Raw genomic sequence first — 16,237 nt, 5'->3', positions numbered from 1 at the left:
TTATTAATCATTTATTGAATGCTTACTCTGTGTCACGTAGGCGGGGCACAGGGAACCTCTTCTAAGGGGTTCACTTACTCCTCACAGCTAACCTCGGAGGGCAGAACTTACCATACTCACTTTACAGATGAGAACTTCATGGATCAAAGTTCAGTCATTGGCCTAAGGTCACTTAGGTAGTGGTGGTGCTGAATTTGTGAACAACAGCCTGAGCTCCTCACCGCTATGCTACATTGCCTAACAAAGGAGGTTCCTGAACCACATTTAGGCTATGATGCACATCTTTGTAAGTGGTAGAATAAGCAAACCAGGTGGGGATAGGGTACTGAGAGTGTGTGTGTGTGTGTGTGTGTGTGTGTGTGTATATATATATATATATATATTTTTAAGAGCTGCTTTGTGTAATTTACAGGACAAGGAGGTAAGGTTGAAAAGACAATCATTAAGACTGACACAGAGATGGCAACTACACTTTCACAAGCACACACTGTGAACTTTACCTTACTACGTCTTGTCATTGTCATGACTAGCAGTTATCATTCTGATACTTCCAATGTACATGGGAACGAATTCACTTGGCATACTGATTTTTACTAAAGCTCTTCAGTTTTTGTTTTTGAGATGGGGTCATGCTTTGTCACCCAGACTGGAGTATAGTGGCATGATCCTAGCTCACTGCAGCCTTGAACTATTGGGCTCAAAAGAAGCAATTCATTTTTAATTTAAGCAAATATTGAATAAATTTAATTAAATGTAACAATAGCTATAAAAATGAACTTATATACAAGTAATCTATGTTTTATTGCTTACATATGAATTGCACAGTGAATTTTTACATTTCAAAAACTAACTTTATTGCATTTAATACAGATATAAGCACGAATAAGACAAATTAGTTCCATTTTCAGACAGGAAGAAAAACATTTTGGGTAGGGAGAAGTTAATTGCTGGTAAAGTGTAGTAGTATTATTATTCTAAAAGATAATGAGTTCAGAAGTATTAAGGAAATATGTGTGTGTGTACGCATAGGTATTCAGGTAAACACCAATAACAATAAAACTCTATAAGCGGTCACAGACAACACAAGTACAGGAGGAACATTTAAATGTTAACTGTTCAATGTCATGAAAGAGTGATATAAGCAATTCTATACAGCAAAAAGAGAATGATTAACAATTTATTGAGTTTTATTTATCTACAAAAATATAGCAATACAGTGAACTTCATCAAATCCTAAATATTCAGTACCTGAACTGGCTACAACACCGTGTGCACACCCAGTTCCTGCAGAATCTCTTGCAGATATGGGAGAGTCAGCCAGTGAAAAGATCCATTTCTTGGGAATCCTTGTCAACAAGACCAGTTCAGAAATCCAGGATATATAGAAGCCTACTGTAATTTAAAAACAGTAACAAAAACCCCAACAAAACCCAAATCAACAAAGACCAAGATAAAGGTGTGATAAACATTAATTGTAATGGTTTTCCTTTACATGCAATACATGCATTTTAAAATCACTAAGAAACACGAAATTTTGTAGAGCAAAGTTTGTGTTTCACATAAGTGCAAATGAATATATATTTTATTTTTTATACTATTAAATTATATATATTTTTTCCATACAAAAGCACACAGTGTTAATCTATAAAATGACATCCAAGTGGATGATGATTGTTTTTGCATGTCCCCCTGCTTAGATTTTTTTAAAATGTATAGTCAAAAATTAACATCCTTCTTTAAAAATACAGAAGGAAAAAAGGGCAATAAAAAAAATACAACTTGGCTTTACTGACTGGTGAAGCATTTTTCCTGATCAAGAGGCAAAGTTCCAGTGACAACTGCCACAGGGCCCTTTAGTCCTCCAGTGGTAACGACTCCACTGTCACTCTGAAACAAGTCTTGCTGATCTACATTTATTTAAGAAGCAGCCCAGGATCTTTCAGTGTCATTTCATAGGTTTCAATGACTAGACTGGTTTTCAAGATGTTGCGCTTTTGTTTAAGTATTCAGAAATTTTCAAGTATGCTTGTCCTATTATCGTTTCCTTACTTTTGTCTGTTTCTACTAAAGGTGCCCAAATAGCCATAAACACAAACATCCCATTCTTCACTGCATTTTTTTAAACAAAAACAAAAGCCAAAAATTAAACTGTATTCTAAGCTACAGTTTTTGATATGTATGCTGTTTTATGTAAAAAGAAATGGAATCTGAAAAGATAGAACTATAAACAGGTGACTTTATAAAAATGTCCTAAGAGAATTTTATGAGTTACACAGAAAGCTGTTCATTTTACCATGTGATAGAATTCACTAAGATGTATGTAATGTTATGGGTCTGTCAGTGTTATGTGTAGAGTGCACCTGTGATCTTGGTAGCTGAAATCAAAAGCAGCTTAAATTGACAAACTTTAGCATACTTGACTGTTAAAACACAGGCAGCTTTTCAAATATAATATAATTGATTCTAAACAGATGTATACAAGTCACAGTTCAAATCTTACAAATTAAAAGTCCATCTGGAGAATTTTTTGACTATGAGGATTTAAAACAATATACAAATGTAAATAAATGTGCTCTTAATAGAAATCAAAATGTACAGACTCTTCACAGGTGAACTAATAGCTGTTTTAAATGTCTTTTTTCTGCACTAAATATATATCTCATTTAATTAATGGAGCCACAGCAAAATACTACTATAATTTCAAAGCACAGCCTGTAAACTAATACATCTTATGATGTAAAAATATTGCACAGTTTGGTACTCCAAGAGTAAGCTCTACACTTCTCAAGCAGAATGGTCAAACTCTTGGCAGGAAACACAATATTACAAGAACCAGACAATTTAAAGTATGGCGTTTTTAGGGTTATATTCGAGGAATGCTATTCAACAGATGTCCTATTATTGTGAAGAAGATGAGGAATGCCTATCACATATTATTATAGTAACTGGATAGCAGGGTGCCTATCCCAGCTTATCTAAAGCATGGGGACAAAAAGCCACCGAACAGTTTTGCAGCCCCAGGACTAGGAATATATTTAAATGTATCTGCCTTTGTAGAAAACAACAACAAAAATTCTACATCTAAAAGGCTGTGTAGATGCTTAAGAGATAAACAATTTATACAGTTTCAATCCTCTGAAGGCTTACTTTTTAAAAAACATTACATTTGTGAAAAGTTTAAAATATACTACTTAACAGTGGAATAAAGTGAAACCAAAACATGTTCAACTTAAAAAGGCAACAGGAACCTCAAAGCAAATTAACATGGCATAAATCTATCTTCGAAAGTACTCGAAATTATATATAGCTCCAAAACTTCTAATATGGTATGCCAAGCATTTGGTTAAAGATATGTTCCATCATTATTTTCAAGAAGTATGTTAATACACATTAAGTAAACCCTGAAAGCTCAGCTTGGCCTTAATTTTTAGGCTTTACAAATCATATGCTGAGGTCTTCATGAGCCGATCAGTACACACACAGATCTGGAAACTTCATCTCATAGACTGGGACAGATTGGTATTGGGCATGCCCAGAAGTAATGGTCAGGGTTCCTGATGGACTGGGAGGAGGACTATAAAATAACAAAAATACACTGTCAGCAGGTGTACTTACAAGCTGTTCATTTCACCGAGTATTCTATCTACTATCTGCGAATATCAAAGTCAGACTCCTTAATTGCAGTGATCAATGCCATTGTAGTTACTGGCCAGCTACAAGGCTGCATGGGAAACAGACCACAGTAGTGTCAAACTGTTTTTAAGTCTAAAGCAGACATTTTCCTTGGAAAATATGTATATACAATTTTAAATGCGATTATACTCTACCCATTCTTGTGAGCTTTGTTTCATTAGTAAAAAATTATTTCATGTATACAGATATTATCTTTTTTGATGACAGAATAGTATTTCATTATATATATATATCATACTTGATTTAATCCAGAGAACAAATGCAAGTTCATTTTCATTTTTTCATCATGATAAATAATGTTAAAAAGTCTGTTCTTATACATACATAATTTTATTCCGACTGGTTATCACCTTGGTTTATAGTCTTACAAGTAGAATTTCTGCATCAAAGTGTACTCAAAATGTTGACTTTGGTACATACATATTGCCGGAATACCAGCAATTTACACTTTCAGCATTTCACTGTACCTTTTACATTGTTACAAATATTAGATATAGTCAGTCTTTTTAAAACAGCTTTGCCAATCTGAGAGGTAGGAGATAATTCATTCTTATTTTCATTTTTAAATTTTATGTTACTATTAATGGTAAGTATCTTTGTAGTATCCATTTTACATTTCTTTGAAAATGTAAACTGCCTATTTAAGTCCACTGCCTCTAATCCTACTCAGGTATTTTTCTCTTATCAATTTGGGAAACTAACCTTTTGTCATATGATACAAATGCTTTCCTCCAATTCATTATTTAATTCTCAACTTTTTTTGTTGCCAAATGCTTAAAAGCCTTACCAAAAAAATCAATTATTTCCTTATAATTTTTAGTTTTTTAGTTATGCTAAGAAAAACTTTCCCTCTACATCAAGATTACAAGAAATACTCCTGTATTAATTCTAGTGTTTTTATGTATTTTTCTAAACAATGAGTGAAGTTGTCTACCTTGGCAAAAGAAGTGAAGTGGAAAACTTCCCCCGACCCTCCCTCGCTGGTCAGTAGTGTTCAGCAGTTGTCCAAATGAGATCAACTCAACAGTTGCCCTTTTCCTTGAAAATGTGAAATCTTATCTTTACCACAGATACCTTCTATACTTGAATTTTCCTCTCTTCCACTTACCCGTATGCAGGTCCAATCTGGTGTAAGTACCAAAGATCTGTCATATGTTTTTCTACCAAGCAAGGCAAATGCTCCCTTGTTTCTTTCTACAGCATTTTCCTGACTGCTCTTGCATGTGGATTCTTTCACATGGACCTTAGCATCATTTGTTCAAATACTTAAAAAAAATTATCTTACTAAAATGATAGCTTAATCTACAGAAAACTGATGTCTATGTTAACTTCCTATTCAAGAATAAGATGTTTCCATTTATATAAATATTCTTAAGCATATTTCAGAGATATATAGTTTCTTCATGTAAGTCTTACATACTTCTTTGAATTTATTAGCTCATGGTTAAGAGTGTTTTCATTTTAATTAATAAATGCACAGATATTAATTTCATATAATTATTTTTAACTGCAAACTGTCCTCAATTGTTAAGTTATTCAGTTGGTTTTCTTATATTTTCCTGGTATATCTATTTTTGGTAACTAACAATTTTGCAATTGTTCCAGTATTTACAATACACTTAAATTTTTTATTAAGGGATAATTTTCACAGAATGAAATAAACTGATCTTAAGGGTACTGTTTGACAAAAATTGACAAATGTATACACTCATGTAAATCACACCCATGTAAATCATAGCCCAATAGAGATAATGAACACTTTCTTTTTTTTTTTGAGATGGAGTTTTACTCTTGTCACCCAGGCTGGAGTGCAATGATGTGATCTTGGCTCACTGTAACCTCCGCCTCCTGGGTTCAAGGGATACTGAACACTTTCAATCACCCCCAAAATGTTTCATGTCCCTAACCAGTCAATTTCTCCCCACTCTGACATACCCATACACATACATCCACACGCAACAACTATGTTCTGATTTCCATCACTGAAGATTAGTGGTGCTTGTTCTTAAACTTCACGTAAATGGTCTATACAGGCTCTATGAACAGTCCAACAAACTGTCTTCTTTTATGTCTGATTTCTGTTACTTAATATGTTTTTTAGATTTACCCCAAAAATTGTGTTCCTTTTTATTGCTGAATAGTATTTCATTATATTATCACCATTTGTCTGTTCTCGTGCTAATGGACATTTGGCAACTATGAATAAAACTGTCATAAACATTCACATATATCTTTCTGTGAATATATTCAATTCTCTCATTTTATTGGGCACAAAATGGTATCTTATTTAAATTTGCATTTCTTTGTTAACTAATGATGTTAAACACTTTTACACATGCTTATTGGCGATTCAAACATTCCTTTTGTAAAACATCTACTGTCTTGGCCACTGAAAATTGTCTTTTTATTTTTCAGTTGTAGGGGTTATCAGATATTGGTATTGTGTATACTGTATTTTCTGAGTTTGTGGTCTGCCTTTTCATTTTCTTACTGGAGTCTTTTAAGGGTAAGTTTTTAATTTGGATGAAGACCAATTTACCAATTTTGTTTAGTACTTTGTATGTCCTAAGAAATCTTTTTGCTCATTTTAAGACTGAGAGGACTTTTTCCTATGTTTTCTTTTAGAAGTTTTGATTTTAGCTTTTACATAGACATTGATTACCCAACTTAATAATTAATGTTTGTGTTTGGTGGAAGGTAGGGATTGAGATTAGTATTTTTCTTTTAGCTTATCTAGTTGTTCCAGGACATTTGTTGAAAATATTTTCTTTTCCTCATTAAATTGTTTTGATTCCTTTATCAAAAATCACTTAAGTTTTTGATAGGACTCTCCATTCTGTTATCTTGATCTCTTTGTGTACTCTTATACCAATAATGTCTTGACTACTCTGGCTTTATAAATCAAGTATTGAAATTAGGCAGTGTAAATTCTTCAACTTTATTTTTCCTTTTCAAAACTGTTTAGCTACTCCAGGTCCTTTGTACTTTCATCTGAATTTTAAAATCAATTTATACGTTTTTACAAAAAAGTCTGTTGGGGTTTTGATTGGGATTTTATTGAAGCTACAGATCAACTTGAAAGAAACAGCATATAAACAATATTTAATCCTTCAGTTCATGAACATGGTGTATCTCTCCTTTGTTTAGGTGTTAATTTCTCTCATTCATGTTTTATATTCATAACAGAAATCTTACATACTGTTAAATTATGGCTAATTTTTTTTAATGCTATGTTTAAAAATTTACTCTTGCAATTGTTTGTTGTTAACATATAGATATACAACTGAATTTTGAATACTGACCTTGAATACCCTGAATCCTGTGACCTTACTAAAATTCATTTAATTCATGTATTAACTCTAGTAGGGTTTTTTTTCTTGATTACTTACGATTTTCCACATACACAACCATGTCATCTGTGAAAAGATAGTTTTATTTCTTCCTTTCTCATCTTTATATTTTTCCTTTTTTTACTTTACTTACCTAAGACTTTCAATACAATGTCGACATGGTGAGAGTAGACAACCTTGACCCAGTTTTAGGTGAAAAGCATCAGACTTTCACCATTATACATAACATCAGCAATAGATTTTTTTATAATTACTCTTTATCAGATTAAGTTCCCTTCTATTCCAAATTTTCTGATAATTTTTGTCTTAAATGAACATTGAGCTTTTTCAAATGCTTTTTTTCCTGCTACTGGTGTGATCATGCAACTTTGCTTTCTTACCATGTTAATGTGGTGAATTTTGCTGACTGATCAATTTTCTAATGTAAAACTGATCTTGCTTTCCTCATAGTAACCCCATTTATTTAGGCCATATCATCAGTTTTATACATTTGCTAACATTTTGATAAAGATTTCTGTGACTTTATTCATGAGGAGTACTTGTCTATAATTTCATTTTTCTTAAAATATCCTTGTCTCATTTAAGTGTTGAAGTTATACTGGCCTCATGAGTTAGAAAACGTTTCTACCTCCTTTGTTTCCTGAATATATATGAAACTGGTATTATTTCTTACTTAAATGTATGATAAAAGTAAGCAGTGAAGTTAAATGCATTTTCTTGTAGGATGCTTTTAAACTGCAAATCTATTTCAACAGTTATAGGGTTATTTGGATGTTTTACTACTTTTTGTGTCAATTTTAGTTTTGACTTTCAATAATTTTTGCTCATTTCATCTAAAGTGTTGAATTTATTGTCATAAAATTGTGTATAACATTCCTTTATTATCTATAATTCTTTTTTATTTGTAATATTGGTAATCTGTGTTTTCTCTCTTTTTCTTCCTTAACACTGACTAGAGGTTTACCAATTTTATCAACCATTTCAAAGAACCAACTTTTAGGTTTGTTAATATTTCCTATTGTTTGCCTATTTTCTGTTTCATTGACTTCTGATATACTTAGTTTAGCTTATGTTGTTCTTCTTTCTCTAATGTCTCACCAAATGTCATTAATTCACTGCTTTCAGGTCTCTCTTCTTTGCAAGCAAAAGCATCTAAAGATATAAAATTGCTCCTGAGCACGATTTTAGCTTCATCTTACAAAACTTTGATAGGTATTTTCAGTTTAAAATGTTTTCTAATTCGTCCTTGTCATTTCTTCTTTGAGGTATGGGTGTCTTTTAATTTCCAGATATTTGAAATTTTTCTAGATATGTGTTAATGCATTATACTTTTTTTGTGGCAAGAGAACATACTCAATATTGTCTTAACATGTCAGTTTCCTGACATTTACTTACACTTGTTATAGTCCCACATCTATTTTGTGAATGTTGTATGTGCACTTCAAAAGAATCTATATTCTGTATTTGCCTAGCATTGTGTTTTCTAAAGGCCACTTAAATTGACTGAAATGGTTCAAATCTTATATCCTTTCTGCATTTTTGTCTTCTTGTTAATTATGTTTTAGTACTCTTATGAGAGGAACATTAAAATTTGCAATTATAATGCAAAGAAACAGGAGACTATCGTGAGAATAAGCAGTGTCACACACATTTCTCTCCAAACTATATGTATCTTGTCCTTTAAATTCTTTGACGTGTGTGTGTGGGGCCTGGGTGGGGGGTGTGGGTGTGTGGTGTTCTAAGGGCCTTTTCTACTAATTCCAATAACTGGGTTATCTGTGAGGCTGCTTATTCTCACTGTATTTTACTGCTTCTTTGCCTTTCTTGTTTTTTTTTTAACCATACTCCGGTATGGTTAAAATGTAAATGAAAGAACAGTGGGAGCGAAGTATAATATTGTGTGTTCTGTTTCTTTTATGGAGGATACAAACTCTTTCCACTGTCTGATGGTTAGGGTGAGGCAAATTAACAAGAGAAAATGTACCACACAGGACCTGAAAACTCTGAAGACACATTTCTATAAAGTCTATTTAGTTTCTCCATAAGCTATTCCAGAGCTACTGCTTCCTAAATAGGTGACCCTGTATAAGTTACCTAACTTCCATGTATCTCTGTTTACAAACATGTAAAATGAGAATAATCACTATCTGTTTGTTAGAGTCTGTTGCAGATATTAAATAAAATAATACATTTAGCACAGTGCTTAGAACAACATAGGTGTTTAAAAACGTTAATTATTAGTAGTAACTGTTCAATGAATGTAAGTATTAGTAGTAGTTGTGGTACCAATGAAACAGAATTAGTTATAATACTTATTCTAAAATATTAAATTCATATAGTTATGTTAGTTTGACTAAATGTGATATGGTGATCTCTAGCAACATTCCTTTTAAGAACATCAGTTATGGATTTGAATTTTGACTTTGCCACTCATTAGCTGTATGCCCTTCAGCAAATTATTTTACTTTTCTCTAAGCCTTGGTGTCTTCACCTGAAAAATGAAAAAAATAGTGTCTACCTACCTTTCAGGGCTATGGTGAGGATTAGCAGAAATAATAGATATAAACCATGTAGCATAATATCAAGTACACAGTAGACATTTACTATTAAATGTTTGACATTTAGTCATCAAAGAAGTAAATGCCCACACCCAGCAATTTTAATTGAATCCTAAGTCTAGCACAACAGTCGCCGACCTTTTTGGCACCAGGGACCAGTTTTGTGGAAGACAGTTTTTCCAAGGATGGGGACTGGGGGGATGATTTCAGGATGAAACTGATCCACCTCAGATCATCAGGCATTAGATTCCCATAAGGAGCATGCAACCTAGATCCCTTGCATGAGCAGTTTACAATAGGGTTCCTGCTCCTATGACAATCTAATGCCGCGCTGATCTGACAGGAAGTGGAGCTCAGACAACAATGTTCACTTGCCCGCCGCTCACCTCCTGCTGTGGAGCCTGGTTCCTAATAGGCCATGGGCCAGTACAGGTCTCTGGACTGAGGGTTGGGGACCCCTTGTCTAGCACATATTGAATATTTTAGTCTGATTTTCTGTTCTTAAATTTTGTAAATGAGTGATTCTCAACTTAGAGAGTGTAGCAGGAATGGGAGGGAAATGTCTAGAGTAAGATATATAATGACAAAAATGTGCCTTGCTTATGAAAGCAGAAAAAAGACTGAAACAAAAAAGCAAGTGGCCTAGAGCATTTACCTGTCTCTAATATTAATATAATACAGGGTTGAAGCAAAACAGACTTAATTAATCAAGTTAAAAATATAAAAGATATGGCAGATATAGAAAAAATTTCCAGAAGCATAGACATCTCTACTGGCCACCTCTCACAAAGGCAGGTTTCCACACTGAAGTCAATGTAAGACTATGTGGAAGTTCCTTCTTTAGATGGAACCTAGAGTTCGCCTCTCCTTCCTTCAGGTGCTACATTTCTTATTAATGTATAGACATAGGATAATCAAAGAGCATAATAATTCACAGCAGAATTCCAATGAATATGATGTAAAAAAACTAAAGGAAAGTTCAATAATTCAAATGAGCCATCTACATAAGTAGACTTATTACTGCCCTGAAAAGAACCATGAGACTGACATATTAAAATGCAGTTTCTGCAGGACAAAACGATTCAATATGAGCAATTTCCTAATTAAGCATAATATTAGAATATGGGTCTTTCAAATTACCCAGATGTACTTAAGAAATCATCAGGAAGGAATGAATAATCTAAAAAAGAAGCTAAAAAGCTAGAGGACAACTAGTCAAGAAAGGGTATCAGACTCTGCCTAAAAAACAGAATCACTATTAAGCAAAGGATCACCTATATGATCTTATGTTAATCCTAAATGAAAAGCATTACTTTAACATGATAACTGAAACATAATGAACCACAAATTCATAGGGGTCTGACAGTTTCTATTCGTGTGTGTGTGTTATTGCTATTGTGATAACAAAACCCTTACCGTATGGTGAGTTCCAATATTTGGGCAAGTCTATCATGAAGCAAATTTGCCTGCAAAAAAGAAAAAAATGTTAAGAATGGTTTATTTTCTAGGTATCTATATATAATAATATCAATGTAACTTAAGAGACAAAGTATAATTGTGACTATTAAGCTGATTAATTATTAAGTACACAATGCTTTAAAGTTTTGGTCTGATCTGTCTTATCTATTAGAATTTAATGTAAGGGTTGTCTTTTTTTCCCTTTCCTCGTCTCAATGTTAAAAACATAACAAACACAAAAAACAAAATACCTGCAGCAAAATCATGGAAAACCACTGCAAAAAACTATCAAAACAATAACAATCACTAATACTTAATTTGGGAAAACAGTTCCACCATTTCCATCAGCTTACATCACACAAAGAAATTATTTAGGTCTCATAGATATGCCTTCAGAGTTTCAGTCCTTATCTGATATATTTTCCTGTGTTCCGTTGATTTGACTAAAGCTTGGAACTTATCAACTAATCACCAAGGAAGAGTTTCCACAAAACAACAGTCCACCCACAATCCCTTCACCATTTGTTTACTTACTTTGGATTCACACTGTGCTGCTATTTCTTCAAAAGGTGCTTTCTGAAATTTCTCTATCACAAGACGCCTCTTTTCCTTTTCCTGTTCTTCCATTCCACTGGTATCTATACAAATATTTATAAAGACTCATTAAAGGGAATACATAATTTCACAGAACCCAGTCAATGACCGTTAAGAGCTAATGATATATCATCCAAAATTAAGGGCAATTTACAGGGCTTCTATAAGAAAAAAATAAAAAGGCCTAACATCAATGAAATGTCTTGTTTAAGGCTAGAAAGCACACACACACACAAAAACCCAAAAAATCTAAGGGTTAAAACTACACATCACAAGATTCTCTTTCATAGAATGCCTTTGTCTCTCTTACCAAAAGACGGCAAGGGAATGGGAGTTTCCTACAAGTCTAACTACTCCACGGTCCTTCCTGAAGGATGATTCTTTTATACAACTATGTTCTTGCACATACGAGGTACTACATAAAATATTTGCTAAATTGAATCTTGGTACTGAGTGGAATAACTGAAATAAGAATGGGGTCATTTGGAACTATGTTGTTGTAGCCTTTTCCATTTATTTACCACAATTTGGAAAGGAATTTTCTTGGTCTTATGATGATGTATGGTCTGGCCAAAGTTTGTGAGAAAGTAAATTAATAAATGTCTTCTTTTATATCACTGCCATAATTGTGTCTGTTTGTTCAGGAATATGACCCTGAAGGGACAAGACAATTCTGAAGCCTAAAACATGTAGCTAAATAAATGATACATGTCTATAGAAGCCAACAAGTTTCTTTGGTTTTGTTTTTGTAATGTCCCCTCTACGTATTCTGTCATTGAAAAAAGCAGCAGATAAAGATAAGTTGAATATTGGTAGTACTAACAAGTGCAAAATATCTCACCAATTGCTTTCTTCAATGCTTCAAAAGTGATTTCTTCAGTGTTACTAACCTAGAGAAAAGTGATAAGTGAAATTGTGAGTTAAAAAGGGTCAATATAAATAACACCTTTACCTAGTTACAAGTCATCTAAGAAGTTTTTCAGATTTGTTTTCTTCTTTGTGTTGGGTCTGAGCTGTGAGCTGTGATTGTACTCCACAGTACCAAATAATCTCCACTTTTTCATTGGTTCTAACAATGGCTTACTGCAGTGGTTCCCCAAAACAAGTCTATAGATTAGCATTAGACTGCAATAATTAACATACCCTAGGCAACAAAACCACCCTTGAATTACAGAACTCAGTTCCAGTACTGTGATGTACAAGAAGATTTCAGTCCCACTGACTGAACACTGTGTTGTAAGTAAACAATGCTCTGAGAGAGTGAAGGCTGAGATTATACATAAATACATTTTTAGCCATGTGATAAAAAACAACTAAGTACTCTATAGCCTCTACGATTTTGGTACCACACACCGTTTACAAATCAAAAGGAAAACTAAGATTTTAAATGATTTAAAAGTAAGAACCACTACTTTGGGAAGTATTTCTCTAAAGTTAACCACCAATTTATAATCTCTGAAACTATCCTTTTAACTTATGTCTTTCAAGTCTCTCTTGCTTTGAGATACGTAAAAAGGTATGAAATCAACTGCTTTATGATAAAAGTCAGTAATACATTTTATGGCATCAGCACATTTTTAGGATAAATAATAAATCCAGTTCCTATAGTATCTCTGAATAAAAATTAAGAAACGATACATGAGTACTTGCCTGGGAATCTGGTCATCCCTACTTTTAGCTCATGAGCTTCTTTTGTTAAGTCTAAGGCAGCAAGACTAATGAAAGCAAAAGACTTCATTCTCTGCACCTTAGCTTCTCTGCAATACAAAGGCTTTAGCTGGAAATCAAGCAGCAAGAGTTCCACTCCCTCAGTTTTGCTACTGAGCTTCATATTTCTAGTTGAAGTCAGATTAAACTTGGGAATCTTCAGTTGTTTTGTTCTACATATTCGGAGCAGACATGTAAGATTAGGCTCTGGCTGGTCAATTATTTGTACTTATAAGCATTCTAGTCCTTCAGTGAAAAAAAGAAACTGCTTTTGTTCTTAGAACTGGCTAGGAGCTTCTGACTTTTGAGACACAACTACAGTAGAGGAAAAGGAACATGGAGAAGTTAGAAGGCCAGCATTCTTGATACATATAATTTTTACTTATCACCTGTCATCTCAGATAAGTAAAGAGCTAAAATACCTTACCCTACTAACTCTTCTCTTTTTGTCCCTGTTTGCCTTAATTCAGATAATTATGATGCAGCTTCCTAGCATCAAGAACCCCCAAGTCGGCCAGGCACAGTGGCTCACGCCTGTAATCCCAGCACTTTGGGAGGCCGAGGCGGGTGGATCATGAGGTCAGGAGATTGAGACCATCCTGGCAAACATGGTGAAACCCAGTCTCTACTAAAAATACAAAAAATTAGCCGGGCGTGGTGGCGGGCGCCTGTAGTCCCAGCTACTCAGGAGGCTGAGGCAGGAGAATGGCGTGAACCCGGGAGGCGGAGCTTGCATTGAGCCGAGATCGCGCCACTGCACTCCAGCCTGGGTGACAGAGCAAGACTCTGTCTCAAAAAACAAACAAACAAACAAACAAACAAAGAACCCCTAAGTCATGCCGTCAATGTCTACTTTTTTTCTTTTTTTTAATGTCTCCTTTCTTTAAATCCCTTTAAGTCATTTGTTGGTCCTATTCATTCTACTGTAAAGTAGAGTACTCCTGCCCTCCTGTCCCTCTTTGTTACCTCCAGCCTGGCTACTCTAGATCCTCATTCCATCAACTGTGGATTATTACAAGGATCTCCTAACTGGCCTCTACCTCCAGTCTCTTCTTTCTAATTTAGCCTTGTCACACTTGAGAGATTCTTTTTATGAAAGCACAACTCTTAATAATGACACTGACTAAATTTCGGTGTTTACCTACTTCCTGTGAAGTGACATAGAAAGCCCTCAGCCTGGTATACAACTTTCTATAATTTTGCTTCAATCTTATCTCCCACTCATCCCTTTTGTGGATTTTTTTTTTTTTAAGACTAACTGCTTTATACTAGCATTTAATGATTCATATTTTTATATACCATAGCTGGTAAATACAAGCTACGTACTTTATTTGGTGATCTACTAAACTACAATCTGTTCCAACTCTAGAGGGAAAACTGGTTATGTTGGAGTTATAGAGAAGTGGTGCAAAGGCACCATCCTAAAGGAATTTCAACATTCCCTTTATAATCTATGACTTTTGCTTTATCTATGATCTACAACACTAACCTACACTATATAATGCCCTTGGGCCTACATAAAATCTGCCATTCATCTTTTTCTAATTATAGTAGTTGCTATGTCACGTCTACTAATATCATAGTAATTTGATAGCATCTAGCACCACAGTGTGACTAATATTGACTAGATGCTAGCATACACACAAGCTTCTCCAGTTGTATTTGGGGAAAAAAGGCAGGAGTACATGGATATATAACAAAGATCTGTTATTTGTAATAGAAAAAACAACAATCTTTTACAGTCAACCAGTGACTTAATTTTATATCAAAAAATTTAACACATACTCAAAATTTAATATATATAACATCCTGCCCATGCCCTTAAATAATCAAGCACTTACTATAAGCTTTTAGAGAGAAGAGTAGTGTGATTTTCAGGTTTTACTCATATCAGTTATGCATATATAAGGAAGCAAAAAATCATGCCTATAGTGCTTTATTCTATTAGTCAAGCTGATAATTTTATCTCAGGAGACACAGATGCCTCTGTTCTATTTTAGTCATTTATCTTCTTGAATACATTAATTTAAATTAGGTATCGTTATAAAAATGTGTGTGTATACACACATATATGCATATATATGTGTAGTGTGCATATATATGCATTGGGAAGCATTCCTCTAAAGTCAACCACCAATTTATACTCTCTAAAAATACCTTTTACCTTGAGTCTCTCAAATCTCCCTCTTGCTTTGAGATATGTAAAAGGTATAAAATCAACTGCTTTATGATAAAAATATCAATAATACATTTTATGGCATCAGCACATTTTTAGAAGAAATAATGTATTATTTAGAAGAAAATAATATACATCTTTTTATATATGGCAACTTTTAGAAAAAGTTCACCAAATGATTCTCAGTAGGCCAAGGTTGGAATTGCAAATGTCAGAACTGGCAGATCTCAAGTGGATAAGGTATTTCAATAGACTAGAGTAACAATTTGAGTTTAGGGAAACAGAAGTTTGTTATGGTCTCCAACTAAACAACTTTCTGACTCTCTCTCTTTTTTTTTAAATTATAAGTTTAAAAAGCAAAAGCAAATACATCTCAGGATAAACTAGGATTATACATATAAAACTATAAATAATTTTGATCAAATAAAAAAGTTATTTTTTATGAGCAATGTTCTTATCTGATTCATTTTAAGAAAATAGTTTGATATTCTGCTGCACCATTAACTGGTAAAATATCTATCTGATGTGAATTTCTCCTGTCCATTATATGAAAGTAATTAATTAGTTTTAGCCTAGAAGATAGTATTATTCTGTCTTCTGGTATTTGAACAAACATCTCTAATATCCAAAAGAAGATTCCACAATGGTAAATGAGTCTGAAACTCAAATGTGCTCAAGCAAATGTGACACTAAACTGTACT

At 33.6% G+C, this 16,237-nt stretch overlaps 1 protein-coding gene across 8 annotated transcripts in view; it reads right to left on the bottom strand.

Annotated features, from left to right (window-relative positions):
• Positions 1-829: 829 nt before the first annotated feature.
• EFR3A (EFR3 homolog A) overlaps positions 830-16,237 on the bottom strand; it is a 109,228-nt gene continuing 93,820 nt past the window's right edge. For 5 of the 8 annotated variants that reach the window (XM_008955468.4, XM_034966612.3, XM_024929852.4 and 2 more), the window contains exons 20-23: positions 12,495-12,543; positions 11,594-11,697; positions 11,018-11,067; positions 830-3,574 (exon numbers count right to left, since the gene is read on the bottom strand). In XM_008955468.4, coding sequence (XP_008953716.1) covers positions 3,469-3,574; positions 11,018-11,067; positions 11,594-11,697; positions 12,495-12,543 — 309 coding nt within the window. In that variant the 3' untranslated portion in view covers positions 830-3,468. Of the gene's footprint in view, positions 3,722-11,017; positions 11,068-11,593; positions 11,698-12,494; positions 12,544-16,237 lie in introns of all 8 variants that reach the window. The other 3 variants (XR_008626514.2, XR_010113034.1, XM_024929850.5) reach the window with 2 other exon arrangements.

The sequence above is a fragment of the Pan paniscus genome, chromosome 7, assembly GCF_029289425.2.
Source record: "Pan paniscus chromosome 7, NHGRI_mPanPan1-v2.0_pri, whole genome shotgun sequence".
In the NCBI taxonomy this organism is placed as follows: domain Eukaryota; kingdom Metazoa; phylum Chordata; class Mammalia; order Primates; family Hominidae; genus Pan; species Pan paniscus.
This window is presented reverse-complemented; position numbering and strand designations above follow the sequence as displayed.